The sequence below is a fragment of the Saccopteryx leptura genome, chromosome 5, assembly GCF_036850995.1.
Source record: "Saccopteryx leptura isolate mSacLep1 chromosome 5, mSacLep1_pri_phased_curated, whole genome shotgun sequence".
Lineage (NCBI taxonomy): Eukaryota > Metazoa > Chordata > Mammalia > Chiroptera > Emballonuridae > Saccopteryx > Saccopteryx leptura.
This window is the reverse complement of record NC_089507.1, coordinates 172,957,041-172,980,638: the sequence shown is the minus strand read 5'-3', so window position 1 is coordinate 172,980,638 and position 23,598 is coordinate 172,957,041. Positions and strand designations below refer to the sequence as shown.

General features: G+C 47.1%; 1 protein-coding gene across 10 annotated transcripts in view; it reads left to right on the top strand.

The window, feature by feature from the left end:
* The first annotated feature begins 6,869 nt into the window (after window positions 1-6,869).
* The window catches only part of ENTPD6 (ectonucleoside triphosphate diphosphohydrolase 6), a 29,214-nt gene continuing 12,485 nt past the window's right edge, over window positions 6,870-23,598 (top strand). For 3 of the 10 annotated variants that reach the window (XM_066386939.1, XM_066386937.1, XM_066386938.1), the window contains exons 1-6: window positions 6,875-7,383; window positions 16,082-16,402; window positions 17,982-18,058; window positions 20,403-20,546; window positions 21,647-21,722; window positions 22,324-22,359. In XM_066386939.1, coding sequence (XP_066243036.1) covers window positions 16,111-16,402; window positions 17,982-18,058; window positions 20,403-20,546; window positions 21,647-21,722; window positions 22,324-22,359 — 625 coding nt within the window. In that variant the 5' untranslated portion in view covers window positions 6,875-7,383; window positions 16,082-16,110. Of the gene's footprint in view, window positions 7,384-16,078; window positions 16,403-17,981; window positions 18,059-20,402; window positions 20,547-21,646; window positions 21,723-22,323; window positions 22,360-23,598 lie in introns of all 10 variants that reach the window. The other 7 variants (XM_066386930.1, XM_066386932.1, XM_066386933.1 and 4 more) reach the window with 7 other exon arrangements.

Sequence of the window (23,598 nt, the reverse complement as noted above, 5' to 3'; positions counted from 1 at the left end):
CTGTTGGAGAAACAACTGCGGGTTCAGGAGCTCAAGAGTTGGGTTCAGGAGTTCAAGAGTCAGCTTCAGGCCAAGAACTGGCAGCCGCAGGAGCCAAAGGAGCAGAAGAAAGAGCTGCATTCCTGTGGGCAGAGTGGCTCTGAGTTGGCAGGAGCAGGCATTTCCAAACCTCATCTTCTGAGGGGGAGGCTTGGGCTGCAACTGCCATTCACAGACTCAGATGCCAGCTGGTGGTCACCAAGAAGGTAAAATCCCAGCAGCAAAGAGTCCTTCAGGAGCAACCACAGGCTCCTCCACAGATAGTGGAGCACTCTGTGGTCTGACCCTACACCGAGGCAGAGCTGATGGAGTTGGGGACACAATTTAGGCAGAAACCCATAGAGCCACTGGCAGCCTGGTTACTAAGGTTGTGGGACATAGGAGTGGATGGTATTATGCTCCCTGTAACAGAGATAGAGAAATTGGCTGCCATTACCACACACTCCTTGTAATGCAGGTAGCCAAGGCCAGGGAGGTCCACATTAGATTCGGGCAGATGGTAAAGAAACTGAGGAGCCAGAAAGTGTTGGGCCATTCTATTTAATAAAGTCTCACAATGGAGGGCAAGCACACAGGCACGGGAAACTGCCTCTCAGGCAAACAAACAGCAAAATGGCCCCTCAAAGTGGTGGGCAGGCAATTCGCTATCCACAATCCCCCATCTCTCATTTCTCAAGCACAAGCACCCATAGCCTTATATAGGCTGTGCACACGTGCCTCTGCCACATGCTCAAGCACTAATAATCAAGCAAAGTGCTTGCAGCTGGTAACCCCACAAGCAAACCTAACAGAGCTGCCCCAAACTTCTCCTTGAGGCAGCATCTTCAGAACTGCCATGACAACCCAGGAAACCATACCCTATTAGAATGGGTGATGGCTGCCATTTGTACAGTCTGTCAAAATGCTGAGGACTTGCTGGGCGAAGTGAGTCAGTGGCAGTGCTATAGTGAGCTAGTAAAGGTCCTTCAGGAACTAGGTATGAAGAATGCTGCTTTCCACCTGGGGTCCCGTGGACCAGCCAAGGAAGTGTTTATGGCTGGGATGCAAAATCTTATCTTCTGCAGCGCCCCATCAGCCCTTTTTGGGTCACTTGTGGCTATCCTGGACCCCTATGTGGGACAGCCTATCAATGTAGTTATGTAGCTGGTAGAAGATTTGGGGGAGCTGGAGGCCGCTTGGGATCATAAAGCAGTGAGGGCTGCTGCCTATGCTGCCCCTCCAACTAGCAAAAGGAATGGGCCTGTGAAAGTTACCCAAACACAGATGTGGGTAGATTTAATTGTGGCTGGGGCAGATAGGGAGAAATCGTATGGTGTTGGGGACCAAAAAGCCAACAGGGTTTTTGCAGTTTTGGGGGGGACAGAGGTTTGGGAAATTGGCTGTAAGCTGACAGTCAGCCCAACCCCCCACCTCACTTGTTCTGTGAAGGTGCAAAAGGCTAAGTCCTCCCCCACACTTCCATGTTAGCTGTGATACTTGTCCTGCCCCCCCCCCGCCATGTTCCCCAGAAAGACTGGAGGCAAGTTTCTTCTTTGTGTAAAGTTAGGATGTTAATGTATGGCGAGGGTTTTCTGCACTTAATAAAATTCTTGGATTGTCTTGGAAACATAATCAAAGATCTCATTGATTTGCTAATGACCCACTTAGCCCTATAAATAAAGGAAGATGCAGCTTTGCGAGGTCTCTCTGTTTCAGCTATCAACTTTGCAGAGCCCTCCCGAACCCATTCTTTAAGTCTATTTTATTAATTTCGCACTGTTCCCATTCAGGACCTGGAAATACCTGTCGCACTGGTTCGTGACAGTATGGTAAGCCTGATAAGGTTCTTTTGGAACTTTGGCAGCAGCTTAAACCAGGACAGAGATTCCAGCCGCTGAGATGAATGGCCCCAGCAGCTACCAATAAAACAGTTGGTGCACAGGTGACATGGTTACAAGATTATGCGATGGAGACCACTGAAGGAGAGGAGGACCCCTAAGACCTGCTGTTCCAATTTGTATAGGGGGAAGGCCAAGGGACTCATCTAACAGGGACAGGTGGGGACTGGAGGCCACACGTGGAACTGGCTATCCACTGGTCCCCTTCTAATGTACAATGGGTGTTGGCCTTAGTGGATATAGGTGCAGAATGTTCCCTTCTTTATGGAAACCCAGAATGGTTTGCTGGAACCCCAGTGGCCGCTGACCATTATATGGGCCAAACTGTTCAAGTGAAGCCAAGAACTATTCCATTGGGGCTAGAAAGACTGCCTCCTAAACCATATAAAGTATATGTATCCTTTGTTTCTGAATATATTTTGGGAATAGATATCTTACAAGGACTGTGGTTGGAAACTATAGCCGGGGCATTCCGCCTGTGAGTCCAGATTGTGAAGGCAGTGTTGTGAGGACATGCAGCACATTCCCCCTTGCAATTACCGGTTCCTCGGCATGTGACTAGCACGAAGCAGTATTGCCTGCCAGGCAGCTATGAAGAAATCACTGGGACAGTCCTTGAACTAGAAAAGATGGAGATCATCCAGCCGGCACACAGCCCTTACAATTCCCCATTGTGGTCATGCAGAAACCAGATGGAACCTGGCGAATGATAGTGGATTACAGAGAACTTAATAGAGTTGCTCCCCCTTTGCACGCTGCTGTACCCTTTGCACGCTGCTTAACCTGATGGATCCGTTAAGCCAGGGGTCAGGAACCTATGGCTTGCAAGCCAGATGTGGCTCTTTTGATGGCTGCATCTGGCTCCTAGACAAATCTTTAATTAAAAAAAAATTAAAAATATAAAACATTCTCATGTATTACAATCCATTCATTTCCTACCACTCATGTTCATGGTTGTGGGTGGCTGGAGCCAATCACAGCTGTCCTCCTGGACAACACCAAATTTTATTCGGATAATGTGTAACGTACACGGGTCATTGTATGGCTCTCATGGAATTACATTTTTAAAATGTGTGGCGTTCATGGCTCTCTTAGCCAAAAAGGTTCCTAACCTCTGGGTTAAGCCATGAGCTGGGGACATACCACTTTGTGGCAGATTTGGCTAACACCTTTTTCTCTATTTATATGGCTGCAGAGAGTCAAGACCAATTTGCCTTCACTTGGGAAGGGTGGCAATGGACCTTTACAGTATTACTACAGGGCTACTTGCATAGCCCCACCTTGTGTTATGGGCTGATGACTGCTGACCTGGCTAAATGGAAACAGCCAGAGGCAGTTCATATGTATCATTATATTGATGACATTATGCTAACTAGTGACTCTTTTCCAGAACTGGAGCAAGCATCCCCTACCCTGCTATCCCATATAAAAGCATGTGACTGGACAGTCAACGAGGGCAAATTATAAGGACCTGGGTTATCTGTTAAGTTCTTGGGAGTTGTCTGGTCGGGTAAGACAAAGGTTATCCCTAATGCAGTTATAGATAAGATCCATCATACCCTGTGCCCACTACAGTAAAGCAGTTACAGGAAGTACTTGGTCTGTTGGGGTATTGAAGAGCATTCATACCCCATTTGGCTCAGTTACTGCATCCCTTATATCACCTTATTTGGAAGGGGGTTCACTGGGATTGGACTGAGCAAGTGTAAGGTTCATTTGCAGCAGCTAAGAGAGCTGTCAAGGTGGCACAGGCCTTGAATGTGTTTGATCCTGCCCTGTGAGTTGGATGTTCATGTAACCTTGGAGGGGTTTGGATGGAGCTTGTGGTAATGGACAGAGCGCCTACAGCAACCTATTGGGTTTTGGTCCCGATTGTGGAAAGGTGCTGAAGTCCGTTACTGATTAGTGGAGAAACAGTTGGCAGCTGTGTATACTGCCCTCCTAGCCACTGAGAGTATTATGACAACTCCAGTTACGGTCAAGACCACATAACCTATTGCAGGATGGGTGAGAGATTGGGTAACCAAACCTCATACTGGTATGGCCCAAACCTCCAGCCTGGCCAAGTGGGGTACATACTTGCAACAACGCTGTGCTCTTAGCACCAGCCCATTGAGAGCAGAACCACAGGAAGTCTTGGGTCCAGTCACTTATGCAACTTTAGAGTCAGGTCCAGCTGGGTCTCAGGAGGGAGAACCTGAAGTCAGTCCCTACCAGGAGAGGCGAAGGTCCATCCCTGAGGATGCCTTGTATATTTATGGTTCCAGCAGGGGCCAACAGGCTAAGTGAACGGCCATAGCTTTCTATTCAGCCACTGAGACTATTTGGATGGACATAAGTACAGGCCAGAGCAGACACTGGGCAGAATTAAGAGCTGTATGGCTAGTTGCCTATAACAAACCTTCACTTCTGGTGATTTGCACTGACAGCTGGGTTGTTATTGTGGACTGACCCTTTGGATTGCTACTTGGCACATTAACCAGTGGATGGTAAGGCACCGTCCACTATGGGGTCAGGCCATGTGGCAGGACTTATGGGAAACAGGACATCAGAAGCAGGTGACAGTATATCATGTCATAGGGCATGTCCCTCTAGCCCATTCTGGGAATGATGAGGCAGACAGTTTGGTGAGGGTGCTATGGTTAGAGACTGCACCTGCAGGTGACTGACACAGTGGCAAATAGACATCATTGGATCCTTGCCAAAGTCAGATGGGTACCAGTATGCAGTCACATGTGTAGATACTGCCACTGGTCTGCTTGCTGCTTACCCTGCCCATAATCCAGACCAAAGGGCAGTCATACAGGCTCTGGGCCACCTGAGTGCTGTGTACAGGCAGCTGCTGGTCCTTGAAAGTGACAATGGTACACACTCCACAGGTTCTATGGTGAGGCAATGGGATCAAGGCCTAGGGGTGGACTGGAAGTACCATGTCCTCTACCACCCACAGGTTGCTGATATCATTGAGTGGTATAATGAACTCTTAAAGCAGGGAGGGGGCACTAGCTCCCTTACTGGATGGACACATTGCTTGTGGATGGTACTCCAGATTTTGAATAAGAGACCTGGACGGGGGTGCCCAGCTCCGGTGGAGGTCCTCCTGTACCAGGAAGCTGCTCCCATCCAGTTGCAGATATGCACCAAGGACACTTTGCTCAAGCCGGGCTTTGGACGCAGGGCAATGTGCTTTTGCCTGCCCCAACAGCCCTCCTTAAAGGCCAACAGCTTCAATGGACAAGGCCCTGAACTGTACAGGCCCCCCATTTATGATGGGTGGCCTTGTTGGCACTGTGGGTTAGGGGGCTAGAGGTGGACCTCCAGTTAACTCCATGAGCAACCAGCACCTGGCCGCCTAAGGTAGAAGTGTGTTATCCCTTGAGTGCTCAGGGGGACAGCATTTTTAAGGACACCTTTGTAATTTCTTTATGGCCCATAATGAGTTTTCCCATTTTGCTGCACACAGAACCAGCAGATCCTGGTATGCAGGCCAATAAGGTTTGGTTTGCCCACCCAGGGGGGGCCTCTGATACCAGCTACTGTGCTATCTACAGACAGAACTCTGGCCTGGATTCTGCCAGAGGGAAAGGTTTGCCTCTCTTGGTACCACTGACCACTCTATCATTTTGCCCATAGCTGTGTTTTGTAATTCTGTTGATGTAGACTGTACTATTTTGGTTTTTGTAATGTACCTCACTCCTCCCACAGAAACCATCACAGAAGAAACCTGTCATGTAGATTGTGAGGTGAGCAACCCTAAAGGGGTGGAATGTGGGGCAGCTGTGTTAGACTTGCTTGCGGGTTTACCAGCTGCAAGCACTTTGCTTGATTAGTGCATGAGCACATGGCAGAGGCACGTGTGCATAGTCTATAGAAGGCAATGGGCAGAGGTGGATTAAGGTCAGTTGAGGCCTCGAGCGCAGAAGAAATTATTGGGCCCCTTACATTAGAAAAAAGTGTAAAGTTGGGGTTTTGCGGGCCCTTCAGAAGTTGAGGATCGAGTTGCCTGCCTGCCTGGTGCACCTGCTGTTAAATCTGCCTCTGGCTATGGGTGCTTCTCCAGGGCTGCGATTCTCCCAGATCGCTCTCCCACCATGAGCTGTGGTTTCCCTTGCTCCCTTGCCCTTACTGGGAATAGCAGGTTTTCCTTTGTTTATTATCTTTTTCCTTTTTATTTGCTTGCCTGTCTTTCCGAGCCTCCAGTAAACGGGTATGGCCCAACACTCTCCTGCTCCACAGTTTCTCTACGGTCTGCCCAAATCCAATGTGAACCTGCCTGCCTCGGCCACCGACATTACACAGGGCCTCCCTTGAAATGGGACAGGTTTCTGGGAAGGGGGCACCCACACCTTACTGAGCAGCCCAATCTCAAGTGAAGCTGGGAAGGGGGCTCTAGCTCTAGTGGAAAGGAGACTTATGGAGGGGACATCTGGGCAGCCCCTGCCACAGGATCATTCAGTAAACTAGAGCCCTGTATCCACAACTAACACACGTTCGGAGCTGGCAAGCTTGACCATTTCGTGGAAGATAAAGAAAATGAAGATCAAGAATAGGAGATATTTCATCGCACCGCCTATTTTGCTATGGTTGCATTTTCTACCAAGTATCTTTGTATGTGAACCCAAAGAAATCTCAAATATTCCACACTGGTCAAGATTGTTAGGTTGTGGTGGTTAAAACCCCTGGCCAGGCACGATGAAGACCTGGTCCCACCGTGAGGAAACCCTATAAACTGGGATAGAAGCTGAATCTGGCTAGGACAGCAGCATTCCTGCTCTGAGTACCCAAAGGTGCGTGAGCAGCTCTGTGGCGACACCAGCCCACGTACCGGGCTGGAAGGAACGACCACACCAACCCACGTGGGCTTACCCACACCGCACCTGCGTACTGGTCCCATGACGCCCCGCCTCTAGGTTGCGCCTGCGCACTGGTCCCATGACGCCCCGCCCCCCCGGCGGGAACCGTGTGTAAAGGTGGGCGGAGACCGGTTCCGGGGCTTGGGGGCTCGCTGCAGCTTGTGACGGAAGGTCGAGGTGACGTAGACCCGGGTAGGAGGGCTGGGAGGCAGCCTCTGTCAACCCGGCGCGCCCTCCGTTAGAGGGGCCGCTGCAGGGTAAGCGGCGGACCTGGGGCAGGTGTGGGGCCGGCGGGGTCTGCGGTTCTGGAATGACTGACCGCACGTGGGCCTCCCAGCGCGCCTCGGCGCTGCGGTCTGAGTGGGGGCCCCTGGGGGGCGGAGCCACGCGCCCGGCAACTCGGGTCTCCAGTGGTAGCGCCTGGAGGGGGCTTCCGAGTCCTCGCGCACTGGCTTCCCTCCTGCCGCCTTCGTGCTCCCTCGGCTCTGAACTTCGCTGACCCGTGACGGGCTCACTCGGTGTTCTCTCTACCCGGCTGCGTTTATTCATTAAGCCAGCGCTTGCTGTTCCTCTTCCCAGCTCTGTACCCGGTGCAGCAGCCTCGTGGGCCTCTGGTAAGAGGATACAGCGTATCTAAAGGTTTTTGTTTAGTGAGTAGACAAATTAAAATAGGGGAAGTATAGGCAGGCGCCTTCCGTCCTGGCCCTCACAGCCCAGTTGGGAAACCCAGGGAACAGGTAAGATTATGCCATTCAGACAGTACTGAGGATGTGAAGACAATCAACTCTGATGGTGGAGGGATGACCAGAACAGCTCCTGAGCTGACCTGTGAATCAGTAGTGCTCCAGGCTGTGGAGGAAGGGGCCCTGAGGTGGACCGAGCTGGACACTAGGCTGGACTCTGTTCACTGGAAATCAGTGAGCAGCCAGGAGATTGTGGAGGAGGGAGAGATGGGCAGGGGACCATGGAGGAAGGGTAGTTTTTATTTTAAGTGCAGCTAGAAGCCATAGAAAGGTTTTCAGGGTTGTAAAAAAGCCTGCCTAGCTCTGTAGATTATTGTGCATACAGCCCCCTCCCCCATTCTGGGTGTCCACCCAGAGGAGTCAGTCACCTGGAAGTAACCTAGGCAGTTCCAGGTATCCTCCAGGCAATTGTTATTCTAGGATTATGTGAATGAGCCACACACCCTTCATCCTGTGGGCTGCAGAGGTGGTCCTAGCTCTTAGCCTCCAGAGAGGGAATCTGAAACTTCCCAGAAGGAGATTCCTTGAGAAAGGTGGGTGCTGATTGTGATTACAAAGGGCTCTCTGACCCCCTGTGCAAGAACCATTAAGTCTGAGGAACTTTTCCCATTGGTGTTAGTATAGCATAAACAAGGTTCATGGAAAGTCTAGCAAGCATAATGTCCCCCACCCCCACTACGCCCTCAGAAACATAATTTGGCTAATATGGTGTGTGTCCATCTCCCCCTTTGAACCTTATGTGAAGAACCAGAGGAGTGGACAACCAAGGAAAGAGGTCTGGAAGCGCCTCCCTCTCACTGTGTCCTACGGAAAGGAAACAGCAGGTGGTATTGACAGGGCTGATTCATGTATAGTTGGGTTTTGTGGGGGGTTTTTTTGCAGAAAAGGGGAGAAAAATCCATTTAAACCTACCAGGAGAATAAGTAGTGGTTTACTAACATGCTTGGATTGTGGATAGGTTTTCAGTTTATGTGAGAATCGTTTGTGCACATGGCTGTTTTTCACTGAAAACCTTGAAGGAGCTGGCCAACAGATTAGGTGGTCAACACCCGAGTCAGACAGACCTTGTATTTTTGAGAGCCCACCTGCCATCCCCAGCTCCTAGAAACCTAGCCAGGTATGGGGCAGGCACCTACCTCTGACACCACTGTTCCACACCCAGATTCTCCTATCTGACCTCTGCCTGGCCCTGACGGTGGTGCCCAGAGGAGCTGGCTGGGAGCAAGGTTTGCTCAGCCAAAGCTTTGTTTGCCTTTGTGCACTCTGCACCTTGCCCCACCCACCAGCCCACTCCATGTTCCTACAACTTTGTTCTAGACTCCTTTAAAGAACAAAGCAAAACTAAAGTTGAGTTATTTTTTTTTTTTTATTTTTTGGTGAACCTCTGGGGAGGCCTCATCAACACATAATTTACACTACAGTGTTAGCGGTGCCCATGGAAATGGGATTTGTCTTTCCAGCAGGTGTCTTAGCTCTGGACAAATACCTTAACCCAGTGGAATGAAACTGGCTTTCAGGCTTGGCATCAGGGGCTTGGAGGTGCCCGTGGGCCAGGCTCTTCCTGGCACTATGCTCCCAAAGTGTTCTGTTCTCTTTGGACTTTATGTCACCCTGTACTTATGGTATATAACTTAAATGATTATGTGTATATAATCTCGTGTGTTTTTGGTTGTCTAACTTACGGCTCTTTGGCCCCTTGAGTGCGACTCTTCTACAAAATACGACTCTTTTACAAAATACGACGTGTGGACGCTACCTCGATAAGGAATGTACCTACCAATATATATAGTTTAAGTTTAAAATATTTGGCTCTCAAAAGAAATTTCAATCGTTGTACTGTTGATATTTGGCTCTGTTGACTAATGAGTTTGCTGACCACTAGTCAAGTATTATAATAGGGAAAGGGAAGTAATAAAGCACATTTTGCTGGAAGCCAGAAAATTTTGTACCTCACCGCATGCTAGCTGTGAGAGTTCTGGCATGTCCATTTATAAACATTTTCCGGGCCTTGGTGTGGTTATATAGAAATAAGTTTGTGTAATGTTGCATAATGTAAGTGCCAACTTTGTGGACCTCTGGTAATAGGATATAGCATATGTAAAGGTGTTTTTTAATAGGTAGACAAATTTGGTAAAGAGCAGCCTTTGCCTCGAAATGTAATATATCACTTGTGAATCTGATCATGTAAAACATGATAAAGCTTGATTATGTGAACGGTTTTTTTTATTTTTTATTTTATTTTTTTACAGAGACAGAGAGTCAGAGAGAGGGATAGATAGGGACAGACAGATAGGAATGGAGAGATGAGAAGCATCAATCATTAGTTTTTCCTTGCGCATTGCGACATCTTAGTTGTTCATTGATTGCTTTCTCATATGTGCCTTGACCGCGGGCCTTCAGCAGACGAAGTAACCCCTTGCTCAAGCCAGCAACCTTGGGTCAAAGCTGGTGAGCTTCTGCTCAAACCAGATGAGCCTGCGCTCAAGCTGCCAACTTCGGGGTCTCAAACCTGGGTCCTCAGCATCCTAGTCTGACGCTCTATCCACTGTACCACCACTTGGTAGGCTAAACGGTTTTTGTAAAACACACACATTTGTAAAGTATTGCTTTTGTGTCCTCACTATTCATCCCTGGAAATAGCTGCTTTAGAACATTTTCTAGAAATGCTTCTTTTTTAAATGTTTATTTTATTGTTTTTAGAAAGAGGAAGGGAGAGAGAGAGAGAGAGACAGAAACATTGATCTGTTCCTGTATGTGCCCTGACTAGGGATCGAACTGGCGACTTCTGTGCTTCGGAACAATGTTCTAACCAACTGAGCCATCTGACCAGGGCATATAAATACTTTTTTAATGACCACTTAGCAATGGCAACTTTGGGTTATAGTAACCTAAGAAAAGGAGGCCTTTGAGAGGGCCAGTTGTGGGTAAGTGGGCATTTCCCGGTTGTATCTTGGCCTCTACTTATTCCTGGCTTTTCTCTCTGCTACTGATTTCTTCACTCCTAATCTTAGTTAACATCCCCCTTTTTTGTTGTTCTTTATTCATTTTAAAGAGGGGAGATCCTGACCTGTGGTGGCGCAGTGGATAAAGCGTCGACCTGAAAATGCTGAGGTCGCTGGTTCGAAACCCTGGGCTTGCCTGGTCAAGGCACATATGGGAGTTAATGCTTCCAGCTCCTCCCCCCTTCTCTCTCTCTCTCTCTGTCTCTCTCTCCTCTCTCTCCCTCTCTGTCTCTCTCTCTCCCTCTGTCCTCTCTAAAAATGAATAAATAAAAATGAATAAATAAAATAAAGAGGGGAGAGAGGGAAGGGGGGTAATGAGCAGGAAGCATCAACTCCCATATGTGCCTTTACCAGGTAAGCCCGGGGTTTTGAACCAGCAACCTCAGTATTCCAGGTCAACACTTTATCCACTGCGCCACCACAGGTCAGGCAATTAACATCCCCTTAATGCAGATAATTCCCCAGGCCCAGACTCAAACCCATCATCTCTCACAGGGCTGTTCCATTTCTGACTAATGTCCTACCATCAGAAAACCTGGTCGCTTCTGTCTCCTGGCAAACAGCTCCCTCCCGAATGTTTTACTTATGTTGGTGACCATCACACAGGTACTGGAGTATTTCCTATGCCTCCATCTTTCTCTGCCTGCTTGTGCTGCTTTGGTGGATTGGTGAATTGCTAAGTTGTCAGCCAGCCTCCTTCACCAGCAAGTGGTGGCTATGCAGCTGCTGGGCTCTGGCCTTGTGTCAGAGTCGGAGATCGGTGATAAGTGGCCTGATCTCTGCTGCCAGAGAGGTGCTGTCTAACCAGAAGAAAGAGGGATACCCCCCCTACAATTTGGAAAACTCCCTCAGGGAGAGGGAGTGTATAGGGCACCAAGGAGCCCAAGGGAGGAGCCTCCAGCTGCCAGGGTCCAGAGTGGCAGTAAGAATCTTGAGAAGGTTTTGCAGAGGTGTGGAGAAAGGGCCAAAGGAAAAGGCTGCTAAAAAGAAACAGAATATTTAAAGCGTGAAGACTCTCAATAAGACATGACCTGCCGCTCTTCAGAGTGTAGTATGACTAATAACTGTAAAACAGATTGAATTTGATATAATAGACAGCCTGGCCTTCTTCATTTTCCTCCTCCACCACTGCCTTTAGTCCTACATACACAGAACTCATTCGTTATCTGCCTTGCCTCAGAGCTGTTAAAGGATTTTTGTGATAAAATATACATAATTGCCATTTGTAAGTATATAGTTCAGTGGCATTGAGTACATTCATATTGTTGTGTTCATCACCACCATCCATCCCCAGAATGTTTTCATCTTCCCAAATTGCATCTCTATATCCATTAAACAAAAATTCATCTCCTGCCTTCCCCTCGCCCCTGGACCCATTATTCTTCTTTCTGTCTGAATTTGAATACTCTAGGAACCTCATGTAAGTGGAATATTTATGCTTGTGTGACTGGTTTATTTCACTTAGCATACTGTCTTCAAGGTTCACCATGTTGTAGCATATGTCCGAGTTTTCTTTCTTTTTAAGGCTAAATACTCTTCTATTATATGAATATACCACGTGTACTTTATCCATTCCTCTATGGATGGACATTTGGATTGTTTCTACGTCTTGGCTTCTGTGAACAATGCTGCAGTAAACACAGGTGTGCAACAATCTCAAGACCCAGCTTTCTGTTCCTTCAGTGATAGCCCAGAAATAAGATTATTGGGTCATATAGTAATTCTGTTTTCAGTTTTTTAAGGAATTTCCCTACTTTCCATAGTGGTTGCAACATTTACAGTCCCCCAAGTTTTCTAATTTCTCCACATCCTTCCCAACACTTGTTATTTTCTGGGGGTTTTTTATAGTAGCTATTCTGATTTGTGTGAGGTGATAAGTCATTGTGGTTTCATGTATCTCTAATGATTAGTGATATTGAGCATCTTTTCATATGCTTGTTGGCTATTTGTATATCTTCTTCAGAGAGATGTCTATTTAGGTCCTTTTTTGAATTGGGTTGTTTTGTGTTGTTAAGTTTTAGGAGTTTGCGATATATTCCAAGTTTTAATCCCTTGTCAGATACATGATTTGCAATTATTTTCTCCCATTCTGTAGGTTGCCTTTTCTTTCCCTGTTGTTAGTGTCCTTTAATGCACAAAGTTTTTAATTTGATGTAGTCCCTCTTATCTATTTTTACTTTTGTTGCCTGTGCTTTGGTGTCTTATCTAAGAAATTACTGCCTGACCAGGTGGTGGCACAATGGATAGAGCGTTAGCCTGGGATGCTGGGGACCCAGGTTCAAAACCACAAGGTCGCCGGCTTGAGCATGGGCTCACCAGCTTGATCACGGTCACCAACTTGAGTGTGGAATCATAGACATGACCCCATGGTCGCTGGCTTGACCCCAAGATCTCTGGCTTGAGCAAGGGGTCATGGCTCAGCTGGAGGCCCACCCCCAGTCAAGGCACAAATGAGAAAACAATCAATGAACAACTAAGGTGCCGCAACCATGAATTGATGCTTCTCATCTCTCTCACTTTCTGTTTCTGTCTATCTGTCTCTGTCTCTACCAAATTTAATATCATGAAACTTTTCTATGATTTTTTCTAGGGGTTTTATAGTTTTGGGTTTTACATTTAAGTCTTTAATCCATTTTAAGTTAATTTATGTATATGACGTAAGGTAGAGATTCAACTTTGTTCTTTTCTATGTGGATATCCATTTTGCCATTATCATTTATTAAAGAGACTATGTTTTGCCCAATCAGTGGTCTTGATACTCTTGTCAAAGATCATTTGACCATATACATGAGAGTTTATTTCTGGCCTCTTACTGTATTCTATTGGTCTATGTGTTGTCTTTATACCAGTACTACAATATGTTAATTACTGTAGTTTTGTAATGTGTTTTGAAATCAGGAGTGTGAGACCTCCAACTTTGTTGTTGTTGTTTTTTTTCATGATAGTTTTGATGATTTGAAGTCCCTGGATATTCCAATTGATTTTTATGGTGGCATTTTCTATTTCTGCCAAAAAAAAAAAAAAAAAAAAGTTCTTGGGTTTTTGATAAGATTGCATTCAAACTGTGGATCACTTCGGATAGTTTCGACATCTTAACAATGTTGTCTTTCAATCCATGAACATGGGTTACCTTTTTATTTATTGGACTCATTTAATTTCTTTCAACAACATATTGTAGTGTTCAGGGCACAAGTATTTCATGGCCCTAGTTAACTTTATTCCTAAATATTTTATTCTTTTTAAGTTATTGTAAATGAAACTCTTTGATGGGGAGAGAGAGTCTTGGGGAGTTTTAGGAAGGGAGGTTTGCTCCTGGGCACCTGTCAAGAGAGCCTTTCCTGCAGCCCCGCTCAGGAGGCGTGATTTGTCCTGCCCCTGCCTGAGCTTGGGTTGTGGACTGCTGGGGATGCCTCTCCCCTAGCTAGGGGCACAGAGGCCATCACAGGATTAAGTGGTGCTGCTCTGACCTGAGCCCCAGGAACCTGAGGGCGTCCAGGTGTGGCTACAGGGTTCAATCCCAGAAAGGAGGGGCAGTGGAAGGCCTGGACTGTATACCCCCTGCCTAGGACCACTTTTGTTCCATTTCTTCACCCACACAGCCTCGAGGTTGGCGGGAAGCCCACTGCAGGCTGGCCCCTGCACTGGCAGCCCTGGGCCCCACTCTTCCCAGGCAGTGAAGTCACACCATCCTCTGGCACTTTTGCTCATCACTGTCCTTGGTCCCAATGGGTCATTACCTTTGCTGCCCTTCTGTAAAGCCAGCACCCAGTATCTGTGTTCTCTGTACGTCTCACATCTCTTTGTATCCTGAGACAGCGGCATGAGGCGGCTTTCCTGTGAGCAGCCCCCCCCCCTTACAAATGAGGCCAGCCCCATGCAAGGGGGTAGGGTAACTGCCCGTGGTCGTACACTGCAGCCAGCAGAACCTAAACCCACGTCCTGCTTTCAGCCCGCAGTTCCTTCTCCCTTCTCCCTAGGAATCTTCACTCCCCTTCCCATAACTGACAGGGAAGGATGAACAGACGGTGGATATTCCCCGAGGGTAGGGGAGCCTTGAGAATGAGGCCCCTCACTGCCTGTACGCATTTACACATGAAGCCTTGCACTACAAGCTGCTAATAAAGAGCGTCATCCCTGAACAACATGGTGTGGGTCCCATCCCCGGTCAGGGACACACTGGAAGCAACCAAAGAGTGCACTGACTGAGTGGGACAGCAAATGAAGGCTTCCTTTCCTCCGATCTCTCTTCCTTCCTCTCTCTTTCTAAAAGCCAATAAAAATTAACCCCTGCCTGGATAGCTCAGTTGATTGGACTGTCATCCCACAGTGTGAGGGGTGCCAGTTCTGTTTCCTGATCAGGGCACATAAACAGGAGCAGCTCGATGTTCCTGTCTCTCTCTCAAAAAAAATTTTTTTGAACATGTGCTTCCATTTGGGGGTACATTAAACCAAAGTTAATGGTGCTGAATTAGTTTATTCTGCTACTGAGGTAGAACTTTTATATTTTATAGCCTTTGAAAGCACATAGGCCTGACCTCTGGTGGCACAGTGGATGGAGTGTTGACCTGGAATGCTGGGGTCGTCGGTTCAACTCCCTGGGCTTGCCTGGTCAAGGCACATACAGGAAGCAGCTACTACAAGTTGATGCTTCCTGCTTCTCCCCCCTCTCTCTCCCCGCTCTCTAAAAATCAATTTTAAAAAAATCTAAAAAAAAAGAAAAGAAAAGCTAGCACATGGGCATCACTCCCTCCTTGGCAGGGATATGTGACATAAATAAAAAGAGGTATCTGTTTTGAAATGTCCAGGGGAATGAGCAGTGTTTCTCAGATTTGCCTGGGGTTCTCAATTCTAAAAGGACAGGGTTTTAACCCATTTGCAAAGTAAATTACTACATGAGAGAAAAAGTGAGAATGATCAGACATATGTTCCTGTTACCTTGAAAGGTTTTCGGGAGCTGTGCTCAGGCATGGGCCTGTGCTCCAAGTGTAACACAGGAGTTTGAGACCAGGTTATTCCCACCTGTCTAGCAGATATTCCAAAGAAACCATAAGGAGCACCGGACGGAGCAGACATAGCCTTTATTACTTACATACAGGAAGGCCTGGTGGCAGCCAGTCAGGCAAGCAAGGTGCACATGAGCCACGCAGGCAGTGTGGCTTATAAAGCAGTTAGACAATAGTGGCACAAAGCCAAGCGCAGGAAGCACCCATTCTGGAAGTCCAGGAACGGAGGCCTTCTTCAAGGTCTGTTTGTCCCTTGGCTCTTGACACATATTCAAGAGCAGCGGAAAGACCATGTCCTGCATTAACCCTACACCCAGGTAGGCATCTGCAGGACCTACAGCTTTGCACAACTCATCCAGTCATCGAGAACTCAGTTCCATTTCTATAGAATAGGGATCACACTGTCCAGAATTATTTTGAGGATCAGGTGAAGCTTCCGGTTCACAGGAGAAAATGCAGACCAGTTTTTACTTCAATGCTTATACCTGAGCACAGGAATTTCCGACTTGCCCTGAAACTTCGCGGCCTAACCTGCTTTTACTGCCTCTCCCTTTCTGCCAGCAGCTGTGGCACAGTTCTCAGCAGACAAAGAAATGAGAAAAATAACAAATAATGGGAACTTGAAGAAGATGAAGGTGGCGTACCCTGTGGGACTGTTCGCGTGCCTGCTCATCTATATTGTCTACATCAAGTGGCACTGGGTCTCTGCCACCCAGGCCTTCTTCAGCATCACTGATGCAGCCTCAGGGGCCCACAGGGGCCAGCAGACCCAAGATGCCCTGGAGACGACTGCATATGGTCACAAGGTGTTCTATGGCATCATGTTTGATGCGGGAAGCACTGGCACCCGAGTGCATATCTTTCAGTTCACCCGGCAGCCTGGAGGTATCCTGCCCGGGGCAGAGAGCCTGGCCCTGCTCTGCTTTTTCTCTTCTACAGCAGAGCTCTTGGGATCGCCTCCCCTTAAAGACAGCAGCGGTTTCTCAGGGTGTGGGCTAGCCTCCCTGCCTTACACTCACCTGGGGGCTTGTCAAAAATGCAGTACCCCAGTGATGCTGACTCAGAGTATGGGTTAGAGCCCAGGAATCTAAATTTCCCAGGAGTCCCAGTTCTCACTTGTACTAGCACCTGATTACCAGCTAGGGCAGCTGGGATTTCAGAGGGTGTTTGGTGCCCTGTCCCCTCCCAGCATGCAAAGGTAGGTTAAGTGGCTGGGGGCGTGACTTAAGTTAGAGGTCGAATTGGTGAATTTAAGGCAGGAAGTAACCCCAGATTCAGGCTAATGGAGCTGGGAGTCAGGGAAAGTCAGATAATGCAGAGACCCAGAACCCAGGCCCAAACAGAACTGCCAGGGGCCAGGCAGTGGGGGGATGACAAGCGGGGCCTGGGCAGTGAGAGCTCAGCTGGAGCCAGAGCCTCAGCAGCTTGCTTCCTGCGGGACTCAGGTAGAAGGGATGGTGGGAGTTTGGGCATCTTCACTAGCTGGCTGGTTCTATAAGGAGACCCCATCCCAGTCCAGCTCCACCCTGTCCCTCCTCCCTTTGATCTTCTTTGTGTCCATCACTTCAACAGGTTGTCTTTTCACTCACGACTCAGCAGGCCCCCTGGTCAAGCTGGGGTCCCCTCCTCTCTGCTCTGGTCCTTTGCTGATCTTTAATGCCTTTTGAGTTGACTCCATTCTGTGCACTTAGCTGGTGATGCAGACACCTTGAGTAGCTCTCTCCAAAACCATTATGCATATTTTATTTACTTTTCACCTGCTTTGTTTTTAAAGTTACTGCACATTAAATATTCATGTGCTGGACCTATCTACCTTCAAAAATGGTATCAAAGCTGAGTTTAAGACAACACATGTCTGTGTGTAACCCTTTAATAGCTGTATTCCATTGTTTTATCTCTGGAGAGAAGTCCTTCTGGTTTTGCTTCTGGTTTTGCTTCCTGGGTCTTCCTGTGTGAATCTGGACCAGTGTCCCTTGACCACTGTGTGCTCCGAGCACTCACCATGCTGTCTTCACATGACTCCAGACTCCTCATAACCATTCAATTTAAAAATCCACTCGATTTTTAAAAAGAAGAAAACTGATACTGTTTAGAGCCCTGCCATGCATCCATTATAGCTCTGAGGAAACACTTGCAGTTTGCAGTCTGCCCTGCTCTTCTATTTATTGAATTAGCAAGAATTAACTTTAACTTTAAGTGGAGTTTTTATATGCAAATTATACCTGAATAAAGTTAATTTTCTTTAAAAAGGTAAAGTTCTGGCCAAAATATTAGGTATAATCATCTTATTTAGCCAAGCTAGTGTCAGAATTTAGGTGAGAATCATTGAAGGGCTCCTGTCACCCTGGGATCGATCTGTTTTCAGATTGCCTTTAAAAAATGTGGTTAATCCTAGTTGTGTAGGCTTTTATGTTTGTGTATAGAGTCATAGTTTTACCTTACTTAAAATATCTTTTTCCCTTAGAAACTCCCACCTTGACGCATGAAACCTTCAAAGCACTGCAGCCAGGTCTCTCTGCTTACGCTGATGATGTTGAAAAGGTAGCAGCTTTCCCTCATGTCTGTCTGCCCATCACACTTGTCTTCTGTGCGATTTGTTAAAACCAGCTTGCTTTCTCTTGAGCCCAGTAGGCTATTTTCACTAAGGGGTCCTCTGACGGTGCTGACCTGGGACGTGTCGGATGTTTAGCATGGTCAGAAAGGAGAGGGAGCTGGCACAGCACCCAGCGCCCCGCCTCCCACTCTGCACCCCGCTAGCCGCCGAGCACTCCCGCAACCAGCACTCACGCCACCACAGTCCTGACGCGCTGAGAGAGCACAAGTGCTGCAAACTTACAGAAAACATTTGAAAACTTAATTTTTTTTATTGAGTTCTTCTAATTGAAGATGACAAACATTGATTAAACCAAAAAAATTAGTTAAAAATATATTATACAAAGTCCACAAGACCAAATAAGTATAAAAGAAATTTAATTAACCTGACCAGATGGTGGCACAGTAGATAGAGCACTAACTAGGACCCTGAGGACCCAGGTTTGAAACCCTGAGGTCGCTGGCTTGAGTGTGGGATCATAGACATGACCCCATGGTTGCTGGCATGAGCCCAAAGGTTGCTGGCTTGAGCCCAAGGTCGCTGGCTTGAGCAAGGGGTCATTGGCTTGGCTAGAGCCCCCTAGTCAAGGCACATATGAGAAGCGATAAATGAACTAAGGTACCGCAACTATGATTTGATGCTTCTCACCTCTCTCCCTTCCTGTCTCTCTCTCACTTAAAAAAAATGTATTAAACTTGTCAAATGATCATTTTTGAGAGTTTGTAGCATTTATATTTCTAAAGAACTTAAAACTTACAACCAGAGTAATGCAGGATACCTGTATTTCCACTAAAACTCTCATGAAACCAGTCATAATATGGCTGTTTGTTTTTTGGTTCAAGCATGTCTTAAAGCTCATATGCCATTTTTGTCCCTAGATGTATCCTGAGCTCAGACAGCTTTGCTTTCTTGTAGTTTGGTTAAAACACAAAATCAAAATTAGTGATTCTTGCCTGACCAGGCGGTGGCACAGTGGATAAAGCGTTGGACTGGGATGCGGAAGGACCCAGGTTCGAAACCCCAAGGTCGCTGGCTTGAGCGTGGGCTCATCTGGTTTGAGCAAGGCTCACCAGTTTGAACCCAAGGTTGCTGGCTTGAGCAGGGGTCATTCGGTCTGCTGTAGCCCCCTAGTTGAGGCATGTATGGGAAAGTAATCAATGAACAACTATAGGTGCCGCAACAAATTGATGCTTCTCATCTCTCTCCCTTCCGGTCTTTCTGTCCCTGTCTATCCCTCTCTCTGCCTCTCTATCTCTGTCACAAAAATAAAAAATAAAAATTAGTGATTCTTGTGTGGCCATAAGTTAAACCTGATTTAATTAGGTATCTTTAGAATAAGCTCTTTTTAAATCTTACTTGTTTCAATAGGCAACACAGATTCCAGTGGTATAAATTTTGCAGTGTTCTTGTTTTCTTACTTATCCTTCAAGAACGAATTTAAGTGGATATGAGACACACATCTGTGTTCTTTACCCCTCTGTTTCGTCTTACATGCACAAGGGAGTGGCACTCACACTGTTGTGCGCTCTGCTTTTGTCACTAAACAGTCACTTGGAGATCGTTCATCACTATGTGTGAAGAGCTTTGACACTCCTGAGTAGATGGTATTGCAGTTATGTGTGCACATGGAATCTGCAGAACCAGCCCCTCCTGAAGGACATTAGATAATGGCCAGTCTTTTGCCCTTAACAGTATAAGGAAGACGGCAGTTTGTCACAATATATGCATTTCCTCACCCACACGTGCAGAGATCTCTCCAGTGAGTTCTTAGAATGGGATTTCTTGGTAAAAGGAATGTATGTTTTTCTTTTGCACAGACATTGCCAAATTGCCCTCATGGCATTTTACCTACTGATGTGCCCAGTAATTTTTTTTACCAAAGTCTTTCCCTGCCCCTCCCTGCAGACCCAGGGCCATATCCAATATTTTGATCAAGGATTCCCTCAGGTAAAAGTGATTCCTCAGTAGCACCTGTGAAGGGCTATGGAGTTCACTCATGTTGTCCAGGGGAATCACAACTCATCTGAGGTACAGGGTGAGGGTCTTGGTGGCCAGGTGTGTAGAACAGGATCCCCTTTTGTGTGCCTCACCCTTTGACACCACGGATATTTCTCTGTGCTTACCTGGTCCCTGTGCCCCACACCCGCCAGCACCACTTGAGTTGTTTTATGCTGGTTTGGAAATAAAAAAAAAATGCGTTCATAAGTTAATAAAAGCGAACAGGTGAGGGGATCATCGTGCCTCTCTCTCTCTGTGCCGCACTTCGACAGGCCTATTTTACCGTGTTCACAGAGCGCTCCCGGCATTCAGGAGTTACTGGATGTTGCTAAACAAGAAATTCCTTTTGACTTCTGGAAGGCCACCCCCTTGGTCCTCAAGGCCACAGCTGGTTTACGTCTGCTACCAGGAGAAAAGGCTCAGAATTTACTACAAAAGGTGATCTTATACATTTCCTGCTTGGGGGTGGCTTACAGTAACTGAAAGCACTAAATAAATAGTCAGTGTCCAAGAAGTCAGGCAGTCGGACGCTTCCCGAAGAGGAAAACACTGACTTGTTAGTGGTGAGTGAATGATATTTTCTTTCTCATGACATTCAAAGCTATTGGTGTTTTCTAGAATAAATCTGTTTTTATAATAAAAACAACTTTGTTTTAAAAATTCATTGTGCTTTTGCAAGGCTTTCTGCCATCCAAGGACTTTCTCCATGTCAGAGGCCGTGGGAATGGGGCTCCTGACGTTTCAGCTCAAGCCTGCTTGTTCTCGTGGAAACTGCTAGTTCTCTCTCAGTCTGATACTCAGGTGTAACCACTGCGGAGGCCCGGTAGCCTCTCCCTGGCTTTCGCATGGCCAGAACGTGCCCCCCAGCCCTGCACCACCCCTGCACGGGGTTCGTTTTCATCAGGCACGTCAGGGCAGCTGTTCTAAGCAAAGTGGTACTCCTAATCCTCTACACTCTTTCTAAACTAGCTGCTAAGTGATGGAGTCTACTCCTGTCAGGTCCCTTATAAAAGTTACATACTCAGGTAGGATCAAGGGATCCTTGGGGTGTTCAGATGTACTATAAAGTTCCTGTGTATCAATGCTTTCTAAAAAACGGAGAAGAAAATACATTCAAATGGAGCCACTCACTGCCTTTGCCTTCCCTCTGCCAGGTCATGCCCTGGGCGCAGTACCCACCAGGCCATGCAGGGGTCCCATGTCTGAGCTCCGCTTTATAGGGCTTTCTGTCCATTCATCCCCTGTCTTAAAGCAGGGCAGCCTTTTTGAGCCCAGCAGAGTCAGTGCACCCCAGAGGTCTTCTAATCCAGAGTGCCTTAGCACGGCTACAGAACAGCGGCAGCCTCGGCCAGCCTAGGGAATGGGTTAACAAGGAGAGCGCTTGCAGAGTATCCGAAGCTGAAACAAACCTGAGCTTTGTTACTCTGCAGCACCACTAACACCTCTGGTGTTTTGCAACCACCTGCTGAAAGCATATGTGATTGGGAACTGTGAGTTTGGATTCTAAAGGATAAAGAAATGTCTCTCCTTACATTCAGGTGAAAGAAGTGTTTAAGGCATCGCCTTTCCTTGTAGGGGAAGACTGTGTTTCCATCATGAACGGGACGGATGAAGGTAGAGTTGCCGAATCCTCTGTGCAAGGAGGCTCTCCCAGTGAGATGGGCTATCTCAGGGCTGCTGGGAACACTGAGGTTTCTCCCATTCAGGACTGAGCGACGATCGTCCCATTCTAGTTCACAGTTTAACTGTCTCAAGGCCTTGGAGCCAGTTTTAGATTTTCATCTTGACTGGCTCCACAACTGGCACAGATGAAGTTTCTGAAAATCCTTTCAGTTTTAAGAGCATTTAAAGAGGATGCTCAATTGCTACCATGTTAGAGTATTGTTGTATTTTAAATCCTAAGAGACACTTAATGAGGTTCCTTACCAGCCCCTGATTTTAAATATGACTTTAAGAGTTTGTGTTGGAGGAGGGGAGGGGAACGTTGATAAAGACATGGGGCAGAGTATTCTGGTTTTTTAGTGTGGTATCTTCTAAAACTGCCAGAAACTGCTGGAGGATGTTATGAATAAATTTTCTCTCTAGCTGATCTGAAGGTTTAGTATTGAGGAAGTGGTCAGTTTGTGCTCCTGAAGCCAAAAGTAATGTTCTGTGTCCCACATGTTGTTGACAACACCGCAGGTGGTTGAGATGCTGTTATGTGATTCTCTTGTAGGTATTTCAGCCTGGATCACTGTTAACTTCCTAACAGGTATGTTCACTTCATCGTGAAGGCTAAAAGTTCAGACCCCATTCTTGATTATCAGGGGCCTCATTTCTACTCTTTAAAATACCCCCTCAGGGTTTCACAGTGTTCTGGCCCAACATAGGTTGCTGGAATGGGTGGGGGTGTCCCCCTGGCTTGTCAGGGCGTGCACTGAGCTCCCAGTGCTAGTGCTGGGGAAGGGGTGCTCCTATGCGGTCTGCAGGTTCCCACCAGGGGTGCTCCTGTGCGGTCTGCAGGTTCCCACCAGCACGGCTCCCCCTTCTGCAGCGCAACCAGCAGGGGCCCTGTCCTCTCGTTTCTAAGAGAGGTCAGGAATAAAACTAGTCATGTCTTCGAGTATTTAATCATGATGTAAATGCTAGTCATCTTATAATTGAATTTCTCTGCTATAGGCAGAACCAGAACAGAAACGTCTCTTCTTGGAAATAGCAAGGAGTTTTCTTAGATTAACTCAGTACTTAAATTTTATCCCTTTAACGTAATGCGAGAAAAGACCAGTGTGAACTGACTGCTGACAAGGGGAGGGGATTCGGACTGGGTAAAAAGGTGAAGGGATTAAACAAAGGAGAAAAGGGACTCATAGACACAGACAGCAGTGGTGATTGCAAGAGAGAAGGGGGCTGGGGGAGATGGGAGAGGGTGAAGAGCTGATAAGTGATGATGGAGGGAAACTTGACTTGGGGTGGCGAACATGCAATACAATGTACAGATAATGTATTATAGAATTGTATATGTAAAACATATAATTTTATTAACCAATGTCCCCAATAATTTCAATGAAAAAATAAATTAAAACATATATTAGGAAAGAGGAAAGAGAAGATCATTGTGGCTGACACATGAATAAAGAAAGTTTTCTGGTGCCTTGGAGAATGGAGAAGCATATCAAGTGAGCCTCAGAGCTGAGGCAGGGAGGCATGCCTGGGGCCGGTCGGTGTCAGGACAAGCCAGTGCTCTGGGCAGTGAGCAGCAGGTGGCAGGCCTGACCGCAGTAGGTGGCAGTGTTGTCTGCTCACTCTCGCTTTGAACTGAACTGAAGCCACAGCCAGTGGAGCTGTATTGTTCCTGCCCTTACACAGAGGGTGCATCTTTATTGGAGAGTTTCAGATAGCTGCTGCTGCTTCCTGTCTTGTTTTTGTTTCCACTCAGGACCTGGCTTTGATCTCCTTACTTGTTCTACTGTACTATATAGTACTGATCTGTTTACTAAATGGCAGCGCTGAG